The sequence below is a fragment of the Poecilia mexicana genome, unplaced genomic scaffold (genome assembly GCF_051168715.1).
Source record: "Poecilia mexicana isolate PSO_F unplaced genomic scaffold, ASM5116871v1 scaffold_10, whole genome shotgun sequence".
Lineage (NCBI taxonomy): Eukaryota > Metazoa > Chordata > Actinopteri > Cyprinodontiformes > Poeciliidae > Poecilia > Poecilia mexicana.
Window position 1 is genome coordinate 4010260 of NW_028263379.1, and position 17047 is coordinate 4027306.

The 17047-nt window shown below is 45.9% G+C and overlaps 1 protein-coding gene across 1 annotated transcript in view; it reads right to left on the reverse strand.

Moving 5' to 3' along the window:
- The window catches only part of nfkb1 (nuclear factor of kappa light polypeptide gene enhancer in B-cells 1), a 32386-nt gene extending 15521 nt beyond the window's left edge, over nt 1-16865 (reverse strand). The window contains exons 1-11 of the mRNA XM_014995628.2: nt 16299-16865; nt 14592-14635; nt 13196-13277; nt 11690-11730; nt 10681-10779; nt 5659-5810; nt 4389-4552; nt 3640-3798; nt 3202-3306; nt 2879-2970; nt 2647-2785 (exon numbers count right to left, since the gene is read on the reverse strand). Of these exons, the coding sequence (XP_014851114.2) occupies nt 2647-2785; nt 2879-2970; nt 3202-3306; nt 3640-3798; nt 4389-4552; nt 5659-5810; nt 10681-10779; nt 11690-11730; nt 13196-13277; nt 14592-14630 (1072 nt within the window). The 5' untranslated portion in view covers nt 14631-14635; nt 16299-16865. The remainder of the gene's footprint in view (nt 1-2646; nt 2786-2878; nt 2971-3201; nt 3307-3639; nt 3799-4388; nt 4553-5658; nt 5811-10680; nt 10780-11689; nt 11731-13195; nt 13278-14591; nt 14636-16298) is intronic.
- Nucleotides 16866-17047: the final 182 nt, after the last annotated feature.

The window sequence follows — 17047 nt, forward strand, 5'->3', positions numbered from 1 at the left end:
CGGGCCCAAAGGGCGTAGCTACGCTGTGGGCGGGCCCAAAGGGCGTAGCTACGCTGTGGGCGGGCCCAAAGGGCGTAGCTACGCTGTGGGCGGGCCCAAAGGGCGTAGCTACGCTGTGGGCGGGCCCAAATGGTGTAGCTACGCTGTGGGCGGGGCCAGAGGACGTAGCTACGCTGTGGGCGGGCCCAAATGGTGTAGCTACGCTGTGGGCGGGGCCAGAGGACGTAGCTACGCTGTGGGCGGGCCCAAAGGGCGTAGCTACGCTGTGGGCAGAGCCAGAGTAGCTACGCTGTGGGCGGAGCCAGAGGACGTAGCTACGCTGTGGGCGGGCCCAAATGTTGTAGCTACGCTGTGGGCGGGGCCAGAGGACGTAGCTACGCTGTGGGCAGAGCCAGAGTAGCTACGCTGTGGGCGGGCCCAAATGGTGTAGCTACGCTGTGGGCGGGCCCAAAGGGCGTAGCTACGCTGTGGGCAGAGCCAGAGTAGCTACGCTGTGGGCGGGGCCAGAGGACGTAGCTACGCTGTGGGCGGGCCCAAATGGTGTAGCTACGCTGTGGGCGGGGCCAGAGGACGTAGCTACGCTGTGGGCGGGCCCAAACGGTGTAGCTACGCTGTGGGCGGGGCCAGAGGACGTAGCTACGCTGTGGGCGGGCCCAAACGGTGTAGCTACGCTGTGGGCAGAGCCAGAGTAGCTACGCTGTGGGCGGAGCCAGAGGACGTAGCTACGCTGTGGGCGGAGCCAGAGGACGTAGCTACGGTGTGGGCAGAGCCAGAGTAGCTACGCTGTGGGCGGAGCCAGAGGACGTAGCTACGCTGTGGGCGGGGCCAGAGTAGCTACGCTGTGGGCAGAGCCAGAGGACGTAGCTACGCTGTGGGCGGGGCCAGAGTAGCTACGCTGTGGGCAGAGCCAGAGTAGCTACGCTGTGGGTGGAGCCAGAGGACGTAGCTACGCTGTGGGCAGAGCCAGAGTAGCTACGCTGTGGGTGGAGCCAGAGGACGTAGCTACGCTGTGGGCAGAGCCAGAGTAGCTACGCTGTGGGCAGCACCAGAGTAGCTACGCTGTGGGCGGAGCCAGAGGACGTAGCTACGCTGTGGGCAGCACCAGAGTAGCTACGCTGTGGGCAGCACCAGAGTAGCTACGCTGTGGGCGGAGCCAGAGGACGTAGCTACGCTGTGGGCGGGGCCAGAGTAGCTACGCTCTGGGCGGAGCCAGAGGACATAGCTACGCTGTGGGCGGGGCCAGAGTAGCTACGCTGTCGGCGGGGCCAGAGGACGTAGCTACGCTGTGGGCAGGCCCAAATGGTGTAGCTATGCTGTGAGCGGGCCCAAATGGTGTAGCTACGCTGTGGGCAGGCCCAAAGGGCGTAGCTACGCTGTGGGCGGAGCCAGAGGACGTGGCTACGCTGTGGGCGGGCCCAAATGGTGTAGCTACGTTGTGGGCGGGGCCAGAGTAGCTACGCTGTGGGCGGAGCCAGAGGATGTAGCTACGCTGTGGGCGGGGCCAGAGGACATAGCTACGGTGTGGGCGGGGCCAGAGGACATAGCTACGCTGTGGGCAGAGCCAGAGTAGCTACGCTGTGGGCAGAGCCAGAGGACATAGCTACGCTGTGGGCGGAGCCAGAGGACATAGCTACGCTGTGGGCAGAGCCAGAGTAGCTACGCTGTGGGCGGAGCCAGAGGACGTAGCTACGCTGTGGGCGGGGCCAGAGTAGCTACGCTCTGGGCGGAGCCAGAGGACATAGCTACGCTGTGGGCGGGGCCAGAGTAGCTACGCTGTCGGCGGGGCCAGAGGACGTAGCTACGCTGTGGGCAGGCCCAAATGGTGTAGCTATGCTGTGAGCGGGCCCAAATGGTGTAGCTACGCTGTGGGCAGGCCCAAAGGGCGTAGCTACGCTGTGGGCGGAGCCAGAGGACGTGGCTACGCTGTGGGCGGGCCCAAATGGTGTAGCTACGTTGTGGGCGGGGCCAGAGTAGCTACGCTGTGGGCGGAGCCAGAGGATGTAGCTACGCTGTGGGCGGGGCCAGAGGACATAGCTACGGTGTGGGCGGGGCCAGAGGACGTAGCTACGCTGTGGGCGGGCCCAAATGGTGTAGCTACGCTGTGGACGGGCCCAAATGGTGTAGCTACGCTGTGGGCGGGCCCAAAGGGCGTAGCTACGCTGTGGGCGGAGCCAGAGTAGCTACGCTGTGGCGGAGCCAGAGGACGTAGCTACGCTGTGGGCGGGCCCAAATGGTGTAGCTACGTTGTGGGCGGGGCCAGAGTAGCTACGCTGTGGGCGGAGCCAGAGGATGTAGCTACGCTGTGGGCGGGGCCAGAGGACGTAGCTACGCTGTGGGCGGGGCCAGAGGACGTAGCTACGCTGTGGGCGGGGCCAAATGGTGTAGCTACGCTGTTGGCGGGACCAGAGTAGCTACGCTGTCGGCTGGGCCAGAGGACGTAGCTACGCTGTGGGCGGGCCCAAATGGTGTAGCTACGCTGTGGGCGGGCCCAAATGGTCTAGCTACGCTGTGGGCGGGCCCAAATGGTGTAGCTACGTTGTGGGCGGGGCCAGAGTAGCTACGCTGTGGGCGGAGCCAGAGGATGTAGCTACGCTGTGGGCGGGGCCAGAGGACGTAGCTACGCTGTGGGTGGGTGCAGGTGTCTACCTATGATCTGCGGATGGTAGGTGAATGGTTTGGGCTCGCTGGTCTCGTTGTCGGATTTCCTCTTTAGCTGGACGAAGACAGACGTTGGCTTCTGCAGGTTTTGGTCTCGATACTTCGGGGTCTTGAAGACGATGGCAAACTGTCGTCATGGCAACACATTGACAAAAGAACAGAGCATGAAAGCGGTGTAACGACTGCAGCGCCTCCCGGCTGCAGCTGGATCAGCGCTGACCTGTCTGTGGACGTCTGTGGGGGAGAAATCGCCCAGAGCCTCCCAGGTCAAGCCTGAGTCGTCCTCCTCGTAGAACCGCACCTGGATGTCATCTACGCACAAGAAACACAACATGAAACACACACAAACACACTGGAGGGTCCTGGAGGGCACCGAGACCCGACCCGAACCGAGGCTGGAGGGGGAACCCGCCTCCAGCCAGAACGAGACACAGGAAATCAGAGGAGAAAACCCAGAATCCCACATTGCCTCGTTAGCAGACCGCGGCGCCTCGTTAGCGGACCTCAGACTCAGATCTTGTCACATGCTGGACTCCTGCTCACCTTTCTGGACCTTGTCACAGAGCAGGTAGACCTCCTCTCCCCCCGTCACGCAGCCGGCGGTCCGGTCCATCCTGACGATCTTCAGGTTTGAGGCGTTTGGAGCCTCTGAGGGAGGAAGAAGAGTCAGAATTATTCATCACTATACTAGAACTCTGTTATGAGAGCAATGCTAAGTGATGAAGTGGTGGACAGAGAGGAGACGCCTCAGTGACGCTCAGACTCTGAAGCAGGAAGATGGAGGACAGACGGACAGGAAGGAGGCAGAGCTCTGCCGGCAGCAGGCTCTGCTCCGTCTGCTTGGCTTCCTTTACTTCCCCTTTTCATTTCGGTTGTTTCTCCAGATGAAACCAAGTTAATGCCAGCAGCCAATCAGCAGCTGAGCGCCACATTAATTAGTAATTCATTAGTAATGAATGAAGTCCAGAGGTTTGCACTGACTGCTGTCGTAGATGGGCTCGGACACCACGGGCTCCAGGCGTCTGGAGAAGCCGCCGTCGCTGTCGGGCAGGAAGGCGGTGAACATGAGGCGCACCACGCTCAGGTCCATCTCTTTGGCCTGAGAGGCTGCGGCGCTGCTGATCATGCTGCGCTGGTGGTCTGCACACAACATGGAAACGGTTCTGATGTTTGCCAACAGCTAAACATCTGCATGGCTCCCAAACCAGCATGGACAAACAAGTGATTTACGATCCACAGGATCTGGTTCATGGAGCTGAATCTACAGCAACATGCAATCAAGAACAGTAAAAACATCGGCTGAAAATAAATTTAAATACAGCAAAACTAATTATTTAAAGGTGAAAAGATTTTTCAGAATAAAAACTATAAAGTACATCAGCTAAATACTGAGCTTTGGGTTCATCAATATTTAACTTGAAATTAAATTAAACCTTAATTTCATTTTGCTTTGGGATCAATAAAGTATTTCTGAATTTGAATTTATTTTGATAGGGCACTTCCATTTATTGGCAAGCTGATTAGCATATTAGCTAAACATTTAAAGTGGAGCTAAATATTTATGACATTATGAGAGCACGAGGTGAACATTTCCCCCATGACAGACTAAATAAACTAAAATATTACTGTCAATGTTTTACAGTGTAATTCTACAAGCGGCTGCTGATCAGAACCAGAACCAGCAGCTGCTTGTTACTGAGGAGAGGCGGGATCGGATCGGAACCACTGACCGCTGAGCTCCCGCGGGACCCGGACCTCCCCCTGCAGCGCGTCGACCTCCGGGTGGATGGCGACCCCGCAGTTGTAGCCCATCCTGAAGGCCTCCACCATCCGCTCCTCCAGCGTCTTCGCCACGTTCTTCTTGGTCACATGGAGGATCCCCAGGTTGGGAAAACTGCAGGAAGCCAGAAGCAGGTCAGGTTCTGCTGGTCGGACCCACACAGAGCGGAACCAGATCCAAGCTGGGCTGACCGGTTCTCCATGATGTCACACCAGGAAGCAGAGTTTGAGGTAGTCCTCCATTTAACTCAGATGTTGTAACCAATCTCACAAATCCATCATTACCTGGGCTTTTGTTTTGAAGGGGACAAGTCAGGAAATTCCACTTTTTATCCTTTAATACATTTCGTCGTGTATCTGGAGTCTCTAAGAGAGCAGATTCAGTTTCCACGTGTCTCCATCAATCTGTTCAGGTTTTTCTGTTCCCTGATATTCTGAACTTTTACGTCACAGTATTTACTAAACAAGGTCATGAACTTCTGGCTAATTAAGTTTGGAAAGCCTCCATTTTTATTTCTCGCAGCGATGTTGTAGTCCAAGTTAGGAAACCAAAGTCAAATGTTTCAGCAGAGCAAGCTTTATTTCAGACATGAATTTAATGAGTTGGAAGTCCTGGAAGTTGTTTTGCTAGCTTTCTGCTGATGTTAGCTATAGCACTGTGTGCTAGCACACAGTGCTATAGCTCTTAGCTAGCACACAAAACGAACGTTTTGAATAGCAACACCACATAAACAGACCTGCATTGTTTTGATTGGAGGAACAAATGATCCAAATGCATTCTGGGACTTTCTGGTGCTAGCGTTAGCTAACTCGCTACTGACATCTTTTAATAAGTTTGGGAATAAAACGATTCTGCGTCACTGGATAATCACACCTCTGCTACCAAACTACAAAAATGACTGAAGGGGCAGGACTGGTTCAGTCTGCCACCTGGTTTGCTTTTAAAGAACTGGCACCAAAACAAGTTGCTGTCAGACGAACCTCAGGTCAGAGGTCAAAGGGAAACCTGTGGAGCTGCAATAACTAGTGCAGTTCAGCTTTATATTCACCAAAACTGATTTAAAAGCACAATGAGTCTCATAGTCAGACTAAAGGTCATGTGACCAGAAAATATCTGGTCTCAGTTGAACATTTATGTAGATTTAAACATCTCCAGACAAACTTTGGGTTAAACTGAATAACATTAAACACTCATTTAAATGAAACGTGCATGACTCCTACCTGATGGTGGAGTCTTTGGACTGCAGGTCAGCGATGCAGATGCCTTTATCGCACTGCTTCCCCACCAGGCTGTGAGCGTGAAGCTGCGGCAGCTGGGTCAGCGCCGTCACCAGCTGGACCACGACCCGGGCCTGACCCTGGTAGTTACAGATCTGAAACCCACAGCAGAATGCTGCCGTTAGCACAGGCCAGCTGAGGAAAACAGAAAAGATGAGGTGGATGAAGCTGAGAGTGAAAATGTTTGGTGAAATCAGACAGAATGAGGTTTGTGATCTCATTCTGGACTCCACAGATGAGTCACACACATTCAGACTCTCTGTGGTGGTTCAGAGAAACTTTCTCCTGGTATAAATGACTCACTGAAACTTCTCACCTCCACCAACATCAGAGATCGCTGAAGCGATGGATTCAGGCTGAAAACAAACCTGACCGTCTCCAACCGTCTGTCAGACGATCAGCAGGTTTTCTGGAGTCAGACTGAAGGTCAGTCAGAAAACAAACAAAATGGTTTTCTGCTCTAGAATCACCTTCTAGATATGCTTGGTGTCTAATCATCACCTACTCATTTTGAACCAAAGAAATCATGTAGAATTCCTTGACATTTTTTAAAATGGCCGCCCTGGTTGTAATGGAAAGTAATCAGCTGTAGTTCTTGCCAGTGGTGGCACAGCTAACCACAACATTCGGTTCAATAATCGCTAAACAAGAATCTTAGCTATGCTAACAATAAACACAAAACAATTAGAAGAAGCTAATGCTAACTATGAAGACACCAGGCTCTCATCTTCATCTCCTTCCTGCTGTGAGACTCGCTAGCAGCAAAGTCCTCAGAGTCTGAACATTTTATCACTTTAGAGTTGAACAAAGTAGAAAACATGATGAGACATAAAGTTCATCCAAATCATCAAACATTTATGGGAACATTTTATGATAATAATTAGTAATTAGTCATTATCATAACTGCCATTTTGATGGCTCAAAACGGCAGCCATCTTGAAAAATACCATCCTCCTGAAACTGAAGTGTCTGATGGGAAATATAAAAACATTCGACCTGAGAGGTTAGCATGCCAGTTTTAAAGCCTTTGGGCACACTTGAAAGATTTTTACAGTAAGAAGCTGCAGTGTGAGATTGTGTTGTGAATTTCTTCATAACCTCTGGAGTTCCTCAGGGCTCCATCATTTTATCTGCATTTCAGCAAATGAGAGGGCGGCCTGAGGTCTTATTTACTGAAAAGAAGCTTTGGATTGTTTCTCACTAGGCAACACGTGACTGAAACATTTAACACAAACAGACCAGGGGCAGCGGGGCCTGTGCTCTGATTGGGCCTGTGCTCTGATTGGGCCTGTGCTCTGATTGGGCCTGTGCTCTGATTGGTCCTGTTCGTCTGAACATGAATCTGAACTGAAGCTGAATCTGCTGTTAGCCGTTTTACTAGTGTTTGCTTCCAGATGTTCATTTTCATGTTATCTCTGTTTAACTGAAACGTGAGAACAAACTCTTCCTGTTCCTTCAGTTTGTGTGACAGCCAGCCGTGCCACTGCAGATATTTGGCTGCAACTGTTGCAATAAAAAAGCCCACTTCCTCTTCCTGGTTCTGTCGGCCACTCGACGTGTCGCAGCAGATGAACGCGGTTCCTAGAATCAGAGCGAGAGCTGCAGTTTGAGGCTTTCCTGGCTGCTGCTGCGCCACAGCTACCCGACAGCTGCAGCAGGCCGCTGTCTCCGCATGAGAAACGCATAAAACAGCTTAAATTCTGCTAAAAAAAATAAAAATAAAACTGAAATAAAGACAAATCTGAAAGCAGCAGCGTCTCACCCCCTCCAAACCCAGAACACCAGCATGCAGCAGCAGCTGCTGCGTTTCTGACCAGCTTCATTTCACGCCCAGGTCAGAACCAGAATCAAACCGCGGGTCCGAAAATTAGGTTCTGCTGGTTTGAAAGCTGTTCCTGGTAACCAGATCATCAGGAAGCTAACAGAAGTACAGACTGGAGCTTCTGACCCGGTTCTGTTGGGATGTGGAGTCGGACCAGGACTGGTGGGCTGGGGTGTGATGCGTTCACTGACTGCTTTCATCAGTTCATTATTGTCATTTTCAGACGTTTAGATTCACCGTCTGTCTTTTTCTGCTGCTGAATTCTGACGCAACATGGACAAAATGCAACGATACTATAATAATAAATAAATATGATAAATAATAATAATAATAATAATAATAATAATAATAATAATAATAATAAAACAATACTATTCAAGAAAAACATTGATTATTATTACATAAACAGTCCTGCATTATTCTTGTCCTGGGGAACAAATAATCCAAATGCATTCAGTGTCGTTCTAACATTAGCTAACTTGCTGGCATAAGCTAACTTGCTAGCATTAGCTAACTTGCTAACATCTATTTTCATCTATTCTCTCAGCCATTCAACACCAGCTAAAGGAGAAAAGGAAAAGGATGGAAACAAATCGCTGCAGCCAAAATTCTACATTGTTTTTCTTTTACTCACACTATTAACTTTTGGTACGTCTGCCAATTTCATATTTGTCTTATTATTTTTACTAAATGAAATTTTATTTCTGTTTTATCACTTATCTACCTGTCATGCTGTGTTTGTTGTGGAGTGCTGTGGTCAGCTGAGGCTATTGGAAATGTGCTACCGAAATGAACTTTGACTTGACCTGATATTAGCTAACTTGCTAACGTTAGCTAACTCGCTAGCTGTGTTGAGGCCTTCTTTATGCGACGTATTCCTTCAGGCTTTGGCAGCATTTTCTTTCTCCAACATGTTCGGCTGAATGAACAGATCTACGGTTGGTGAAATCTTTTAGTTAATTTGGTAATAAAAGTTTCTGCGTCGCTACATAGTCGCATTTCTGCTATCAAACCGTTCAGACTGCAGACGCTTTGAAAACTCAGATTTAGTTCCACATTTGGAAGTGGAACAGATCGGAGTTTATTTGGGTGAAAAGATTGGAGCAAAAAAGTTGGATTTATTTCGCATTTGGCCGCTGTGTGATGCTAACATGCTATCCTTCACTGATTTACCCCAAACTTTCACTATTTCAGCTCCTTTAAGTTCTGTAATCTATTGTCTTTTAATCGTTTTTATAGTTTTTTACGCTTTTGTTTTGTAAACTAGCTTAGCATATTTCTCTGTTTTTGCATAAAATAAATGGGAATCGAAGCATTGCGCTCCTCTTTGGCTCCTGAACGGGTTCAAAGATTGAGATCAGCTCTACTGAAGGGGTCAAAGGTCATTCAGATGGAGAGGTTCATCTGATCAGACCTTTGATGCTTTCCTCTGTTTCTGACCCGGGAGAGCCAAACCGGGCCAGGAATGGATCCCACCAGTGGGATGGGAGTGAAGGCGTGAACCTTTCCAGAGATTGAAATCCCATGATGCATTGCACATCTGTAAACAGGCAGCTTGTACCAGAATGTTAACATCCAGAGGCTGTGTCGTCATGGTTACGGACTCAGCATCACCTCGGCTGAAACTGAACTGTGACTTTAAGGTTTGTCCCGTTTCATTCTGTCGACTGAGCAGTTCTGACGATCAGCTGATTGGCTGTTTTGACCCAAAGCAGCACGCTAGCGAAGGGTTAACTGTGTTTCTGGGCCTGAGTGGGCGCCGGCGCCAACGCCACGCTTTCATCTCCGAGCTGAAACTTTGCACCTTTCCTGTCTGTGACGCAGCGGCGCTTCCTTGTAATTAGCTGTGGGTGTCGCGAGGAGGAAATTCCCAACAGACATGAAACATGCAGAGGTGTGTGTGTGTGTGTGTGTGTGTGTGTGTGTGTGTGTGTGTGTGTGAACAGGTCCAGGCCCGTTAGGTTCTGAATGCTGGAGGCGGGACCAGTCCCGGGATCCGGTTCGTTCTTCATCGACTGCTTTTAAAAACTTCACGTTTTTTCACTAATTTGACAGAAAAGTTTCCACGGATTAATAGAGAATAAGAAACATTACCATGGCAACACAAACAGGAACACCTCATCTCAATCCAGAAATGCTTCTTTTAATCCCAAAAGAAAGTTAATCTTTGCTTTAACTGACACTGAGGATCTCCTGTAGAGGTCTGTCTTTCAGCGGTATGAAGACGCCTCTGACTGAAGACACTCTGCATATGTAAACGCCAAGTGGACCGGAGACCGCTCCAAAAACAGGAAGTGGACTACATTGCAGGGCTTTCTGGGTAAATACAATCAAGGCTAACGTGCTAGCCTAGCGCTAGCACCAGAAATGGCTCCTGGTCTTTAGCCTAAAGAGAAATCCTCCAACCGCTAAAATCCTCCATCTTGTTTCCATCTGGTGAAGAAGGAAGTTGCTCTCAGTGTCTTCAGAGGTTTTTGTGTCGTTTCCTTCAGTGGTTCTTGGTGCAGCGCCCCCACAGGCCAGGAGGGGAACAGGTTGCTCAGAGGGTTTGGTTGGTTTGACTCTCCGGCCAAAACACAACCAGAGGATGGGGAACCAGAGTCCAGCTTTCATCTACAGCGCCATCAACATGAAGGGTTTTAAAAATAAAAGCCTGCACCTGCAGGAACAGCAGGAAGAAGATCCATCCCAGGAAACGGGTTCAGAACCTTCAAATGACACAGATTCTGGAAACACTAAAAAACTGTTGTTGTTTCACATGTTTACCAGAACCAGAAGGTCCAAACGGAAAAACATCCAGAAATCTGGATCCAATCTGGCCCCCCCATGCCAGGAGAAGGGGTGAGGGAGGGGGTGTGGCCTGGACGCTGCTAACTTAGCATCGATGTAGCTACATTTAGCGCCTTTTCAGACCCGCTAGCAACAAACTTTCAGAAAAAACTCTAGTGATAAATCAAACTAATTTGTTCTAGCACATTTAGCTTCTGTTTATTGTCTGAATATTTTGTTATTATTTCTGGTATTTTCTTTATGAGTCTGCAGCGCGGAGCAGAGAGCAGAGCTCTGAACCGCAGAGCCGCTGCAGCGCTTTGCTCTCAGGAAGCGTTTCCTCTGCCAGCCGCCGCCCAAACAGGAAGCGTTACCTTCACCGTCGGGTACGTCTTCCTGTTCTTCTCGCTGGAGGCTCCCGGCAGGCCGCCGTGCGACGGACCTTCACAGCCGTAGCGGAACCTGAAGCCGCGCTGCAGAAACACAAACACAACATCTCAGATTATCTCAGATTACAGCAGAGGTCAGAGGTCAAGGTCGTCCTGGCTGCGGGACAACCTTGACCTCGCTCATCTTGCTAACCTCAGTCCGGCCGCCATCTTGTTTCTAGAGAGAGGAGGTTTTCTCCTTCAGCCCTTCCAAGCAGCCGGCCTGGCTCAGGGTCATGACCTTTAACCTTTAGCCTGAGGCCCATAGAGTCTGAGCTACAGCTCTGGAGTTTCTGGACATTTCTTCATGCTCTGACCTTTGACCTCGTGACGTCTGAGATGTTTTCCTCTTGGAATTTTTTATGTAATTTTTTTTATTAAAAATTTGTTTCTAATTATAAACATTTATTTTAATTTCTTTGATTTTTGTTTTTCATTCTTTTATTTTTATTTATTTGTACTTATGTTCAATAATTTTGAAAATGTTACTTTAATTTGTAAGCTTTAATGTAAAATTATTTCCTTTTCTTTAATTTCTGATTTATTATTTTTATTTAAATTAAATGCTTTTAATTTTTTGTACTTTTTAATTGAAATATTAAATGTTATTTTCATTAAATTACATAAAATCTTATTTTCCTATGTATTTATTTTTATAATAAATACATATTATTTACTGGAGACTGATGGAGCTGACCTTTGACCCCTCTCAGGTGGAGCAGCAGCTGAGGTCACTGCTAGCATCGCGCTAACACACCTGCGCTAACACACCTGTGTTAGCGCAGGTGTGTTAGCGCCTGCTAAATCTCTGTAGAGATTTTAATCTCTACAGAATAAAATCTGTAGAGATTTTATTCTCTACAGAATAAAATCAGAATAATCTGATTAAAGATCAGGCAGCTTCAATGATCAGAGGAGAAACCGAGTGGACTTCCTGTCCAGGTGGGCTGCTCACCTGTTTGGGCTGCTCCAGGATCTGCAGGAATGGTCCGTCCACTGAAACACACAACCAATCAAAGTTTTTATTAATAATTTCAACATTTTAGACGATAACTGGACGTTTTAAATATTTAGAGCAGAAAACAAAAAGAAAGTTTTCTGTTTCTGTCTTCATCTGTTTATTTATCTATTTATAAAACAAACATAAATAAATAACATAGAAATGAATAAATTAATCTAAGGTTTATTATTTAACCTATCGTTAATTACTAATCTAGTTATTTATATGATGAATAATTAGACAGAGTCATCATCATCATCAGCCTGGAAGCCTTCAGAGCTTCAGCTGAAACCAGAAACAGGAAGTGAGAGCGCAGCGCGCCGCCGCCGCCTCGTCATGAAACTTGTCTTTCGTTTTGCCGCCGCCAGTTTCCTCCAATCATTTCGTTTTCCAGACAGAAACTCTGCCGGCTTCCTGCTGCAGCAGAAACTTCAGACCCAGTCGGGATCTTCTGCCTGTTTCAGCGGTGGCAGCATCATGCTGAGCAGACACTTCCTGTCAAACTGGAAATCTGAGGAGTTTTTAAACCATAAACCTGATTTTATTTTTCATTTCACTTCCAGGCTGAGCTGTAAAAACAGCAGCATGAACACGACGGACACGGATCGCATCACTTCCTGCCCAGCAGGAAACACGGCCTGATTGGCTGACAGCTGAGGTCACATGACCCCTGGACTGCATTTAAATAATTTAATTTAAATTAAAATTAACACAGAGAAAATAATAGGCTTTTTATGTTAAAAACTAAATATTTATTATTATAACAAAATATCGTTAAATTCTTAGAAAACTATCATTAAAGTAAAAATAAATACTAAAATGTGTCAAATAGAGAAATATAAAATAATGTAAACGATAAATGTATTAAATCATCATAATTGAAGAAAATAATAGAAATATAAAATCCTTTATACACACAATAAAACAATTTAAGTTTATATAAAAAGTTTTACGTACCAAAAAGTGACAATATTTTAAATTGAATTTAAATGACAACTAATCTTAAAAAACAAACAAAAAAAATTACAAATATAAAAAAAATTTAAAAAATAATACAATTTAATAATTTTAAATAATAAATATAAATATAATATTATATAAATATAAATAAAAAGTGTTTTTCCTTCTGTTCCAGTTTTAAAATATTAAAGTTAATATTTAAGACGTTTTCTGGATAAATAACAGGAAGTCGCTTATAGGGAAAATTTAATTTGCAAAAATAAAAATCAACCAGAAAACGGTTCTGATCCAATAAACCAGAACACGATCCAATAGATCGGTTCTGATCCGGTTCAAGCTGAACAGTTAGAGAGAAACCAACAGAACTGACTGGGGCAGACAGAAGAACCGAAACCCACACGCCCCTCTGGTGGGTGGGGCTTAGCGAGAACCAATCAGACACAGTCAGAGGGGAGGAGCCAGTCGGTACTGGTTCTGACCCGGTAGACGGCGGAGTCTCACCTGACTGCAGAGCCGTCATCTGAGGCATCGGGTCGAAGTGGGAATACCCCAGGTAGGACGGATCGATCATGGTGTCGAACATCTGCAACGAGACCCAGCTGAGGTCCGACAGAACCGCTGGGGGTTCTGGAGCTGCAACAGAACCTGGAGCGGTTCTGCTGGACCATCTGGACCAGAACCGCTCCGGGTTCTGCTGGGGTGAGTTTTGTGCTCTAAACTTGCTGCGTTAGCTGTATGCTAATGAACCGAACCAGCAGCCAATCACAGACGGGGTTTTTTAATCCAATCAGATTATCCCTCCACAACCAAAATGGGAGGAAACCATAACAACATAAACTGGGATTCTGTAGCCTGACAATATTCAGCTAAGCAATGAAAACTTGATGGACAATTTTTTTTATTTTATTGTTTGTAGATTAATTTGAAATCCAAAGACTTTTATTTTTTCAAGATTTCACCTGCACAAATCTTTATTTGTTGGAATAAAGATTACAGGAAGGAAAAGCTGTCATTTCAAGTCCTGGTGAACTAAACCAAACTTTCACAGTTAAAGTTTCCAATGTTAATAAAATCCTGTGGAAGTTCAGAATCAACTCAGATGAGCTACTAATGCAAATTACACAGCACTGCAAAAAATTCACAACCGCATTTAGAAACTGTAAAATAAAAGTGAAAGTTTGGGTTTGTTCACCTAGAACTCAACTTTTATTTTCCAGGATGTTTATTTCAGCACATGAAGAGTTCTGGAGGTGAAAAAAGACGAAAATATGAGAGAAATCGTCTTCAGCTAAAGACTGCTGAGCAGGGAAACAGCTGCGCGAGCCGAGAGCAGGCTGAGTGAGATTCAAACACAAATCAAATCATCGTCCATTCACATAGATCTGTGCACCTATATCAGTCTCACAGCAAACTCAGCTTGCTGAATGAACATTTTTTATTCCGGGCAGAAACTAAGATATTCTGAGTTTGATACTGTAAAATCCGTCCAGTTCTGCGTTCAGGAGAGGAACGGTGTTTCCTCCCGGCTCCTGGTCCAATCATACGTCAGGAGCAGCACAGGTACGACTGCGACCTCGGATCAGACAGAAACGGCCTAAATTTCTGCTTTCTAAGCAGTTTCTGCTGCAGCTCAAAACGCAGGAATGGATGGATTTCAACCAGAGAAGCCGAAAATATCGGTAACAACGTCAATACCGGCCCAAACGTTTAGATCGGTCATATCAGCAAGAAAAAGGAAATATTTCCCCTAATGTCTGACAGGATACAAAAGAATTAATAAATCTTTATTTCTTGTACTGATGTGTTGGTTTTTTTCCATTCAAACAAGATTTCTGATGTAAGTTCGATTTGAGTTTCTGCCACTCATCGTGCAGCAGCGAGTGGCAGGTGAGCTCACCTGGCTGGAGGGGTGCAGGTAGTTCTCGTCAGCAGCCATCTTGTCTGCAGAAATCACACATTTAGGATTTAAAATCAGAACCAAAATCAAACACATCTCTGTCGACATGATGAAGCTGAGCAGCTAAGCCATATGAATAAGAGTTTGAAGACATTCCTGTTTCTTTACTGTTTTCTGTTTTAAAGTCGTGATTTATCTGCAGCTTCCTGTCTTGTTTACTGAGTCTAATTATAAATCATTTTATTACCAGGCAGGAATTTCCTGGTTAGGACTAAAATCTTCAGCCTCATTTTTATTTTTAGTAGAAGCAGATTTTCTTTAGTGTCATCATCCAAACTTTAATTGCCCAAAACAAAACAACTCTTCCTGGAAAGTTATTAAACCATTTCTAATTAATAGTTAGAAATATTTAATATTTAAATTTGTTAATTTTACTTGTTTTTCAAACTGAGTTCAAAATGCTGCACAAGTGAGAAAAATATTAAGCAGAAAACCCAACACAGATTCCTCCAGGAGAAGTCAGCAGGGCCTAAAAAAAACAATCATCAGAACAATGAAATATAACATCTACATTTTAAAAGTGAGTTCAAATTAAATCCTAAATATAACAAGAGGAGCAAATATGAATTAACATGAATAATTTAAATATCAAATCTCTTGGATTTCAACCATATTCTAAGCAGAAACTCGCAGTAACTAATTGTTGATAAACTAGAGAAAAAACTTCAGACTTTTTAAAAGGCTTTTCTGATATGCTTAACTTTTAATTTATGTAAATAAAAAACTAATTAGCAAATAAAAGCATTAAACACGATAGCATCATCATATCTGGTAACTGGTGGTGCTGTTCTCCTATTTTTATGATCAAAAGCCAATAATATTGATTGATCTTTGATTCTTCTGATACATGGTGCAGCTTAGCAGAGCGCGCCCCCGCTGCGTTTACCCCGTGGCGTGAACGCGCATCCGTGTGGGTTGCTAACAGCTAACTACCCAGTCGTGGGACTAGTGCTGCTGTTTCCTTCGTGGAAGTGACCACTGATAAAGTGAAACACGGACATGGAGGCTGTATCTCCACGGCGGGAGAAGCGGTGCTGGAGCTCCAGCCTGGCCGAGTGTCTCTCCGTCATGCCGGAACGGCTAACCGCTACCTGTCCCCGCTGCTCCGGGAGCGAGCCTCGGAGGTTTCCACCAAACTCTATTTAAAATCCTCCTAATTTAAGAAACCTCCAGATTCCAGCTTAAAAATATTAAATTCGGGATATTCTTATATTAAACCCAAATGAAATAAAGTAATAATTAATACGGCTTTCGTAATGTTGGAATTTTTTTTATTTTTTTTGTCATATCTCTCAAATTCATCTGTCACCAGGAAAAAGACACAGTTGAGCGACTCTAAGAGTTTTAAGTTGAAGCTAAAATAAAAGTTAATTTTAGTAAAATAGGAGCCGAATTAAATGTTAGATAACAAAGATTTTAAAGATTTTAGATACAGTGGCTTTAATCCTTATGACTATATTCAGGGTTTTAATAAAACAACCAAATGGTGCTGGGTTAAAAAGTTACCTGGCTAATAAGGAAGTAAGCAGAACAACAAAGCAAACTGAGCTGTACCGGTCCGGTCCGGTCCAAGGCGCGGTTCTGACACCAGGTTCGGACCCAGCGGCTATGCTCTCAGTGGTTAATGTGTAGTAAGCATGATGTTACCTGGTCAGCTCGCTCAGGTGGAAGTCAGTTTGAAGTGTGACAGTTGGGGCTCGTTCCGCTTCACTTCAGTTCACTCATGTCCGTCATTATTTCCTCCCCACGCAGAACCCGCAGACCCACGAGCAGACCGGGCTCAGCTTCGGGACACCATCACTGCGTGGAGAGCCCAAATATTTCATCCAGTCCTGCTTCGACAAAGCTGAAACCTCCAGGTGACACCGAGAAGAAAGAGAGTGGAGTTCCTTCCCCACTGGAAATTCCCCCCGGTTCCCAGGTTCACCACAGGGGGCAGCAGAGAGTCAGGAGGTCTCACTCCAATTACCAGGTTCACCACAGGGGGCAGCAGAGAGTCAGGAGGGCTCACTCCGACTTTTTATTTTTTTTAAATCACTGGTTTTGAAATATCAGGTGAGAAAAAAATGAAAATAAGTAAGAACAGAAACAGAATAAAACATGAATAAAACTAAGATAGAAATCGGGATAAAAATGGAACAAAACTAACAGAAAAAAAACATTAAAAAAGTGAACCTCTTCCCCCACCACCCCCGAAAATTAGAAATAAAACAAATAAGAAAACTGGAATAAGACAAATCAGAGGAGAGAGACACACTGCATTATTTACCTGAAAGATTAAAGATTCAAAGGTCTGTTCCTCTGAAGATGTTAACTTTTTCTTTTAAAGCTTAAAGATTAATGAGTTCTGGCTGAGGCGTGAAAAGAGAATCATTCCTCTTAAAATCAAACATAAA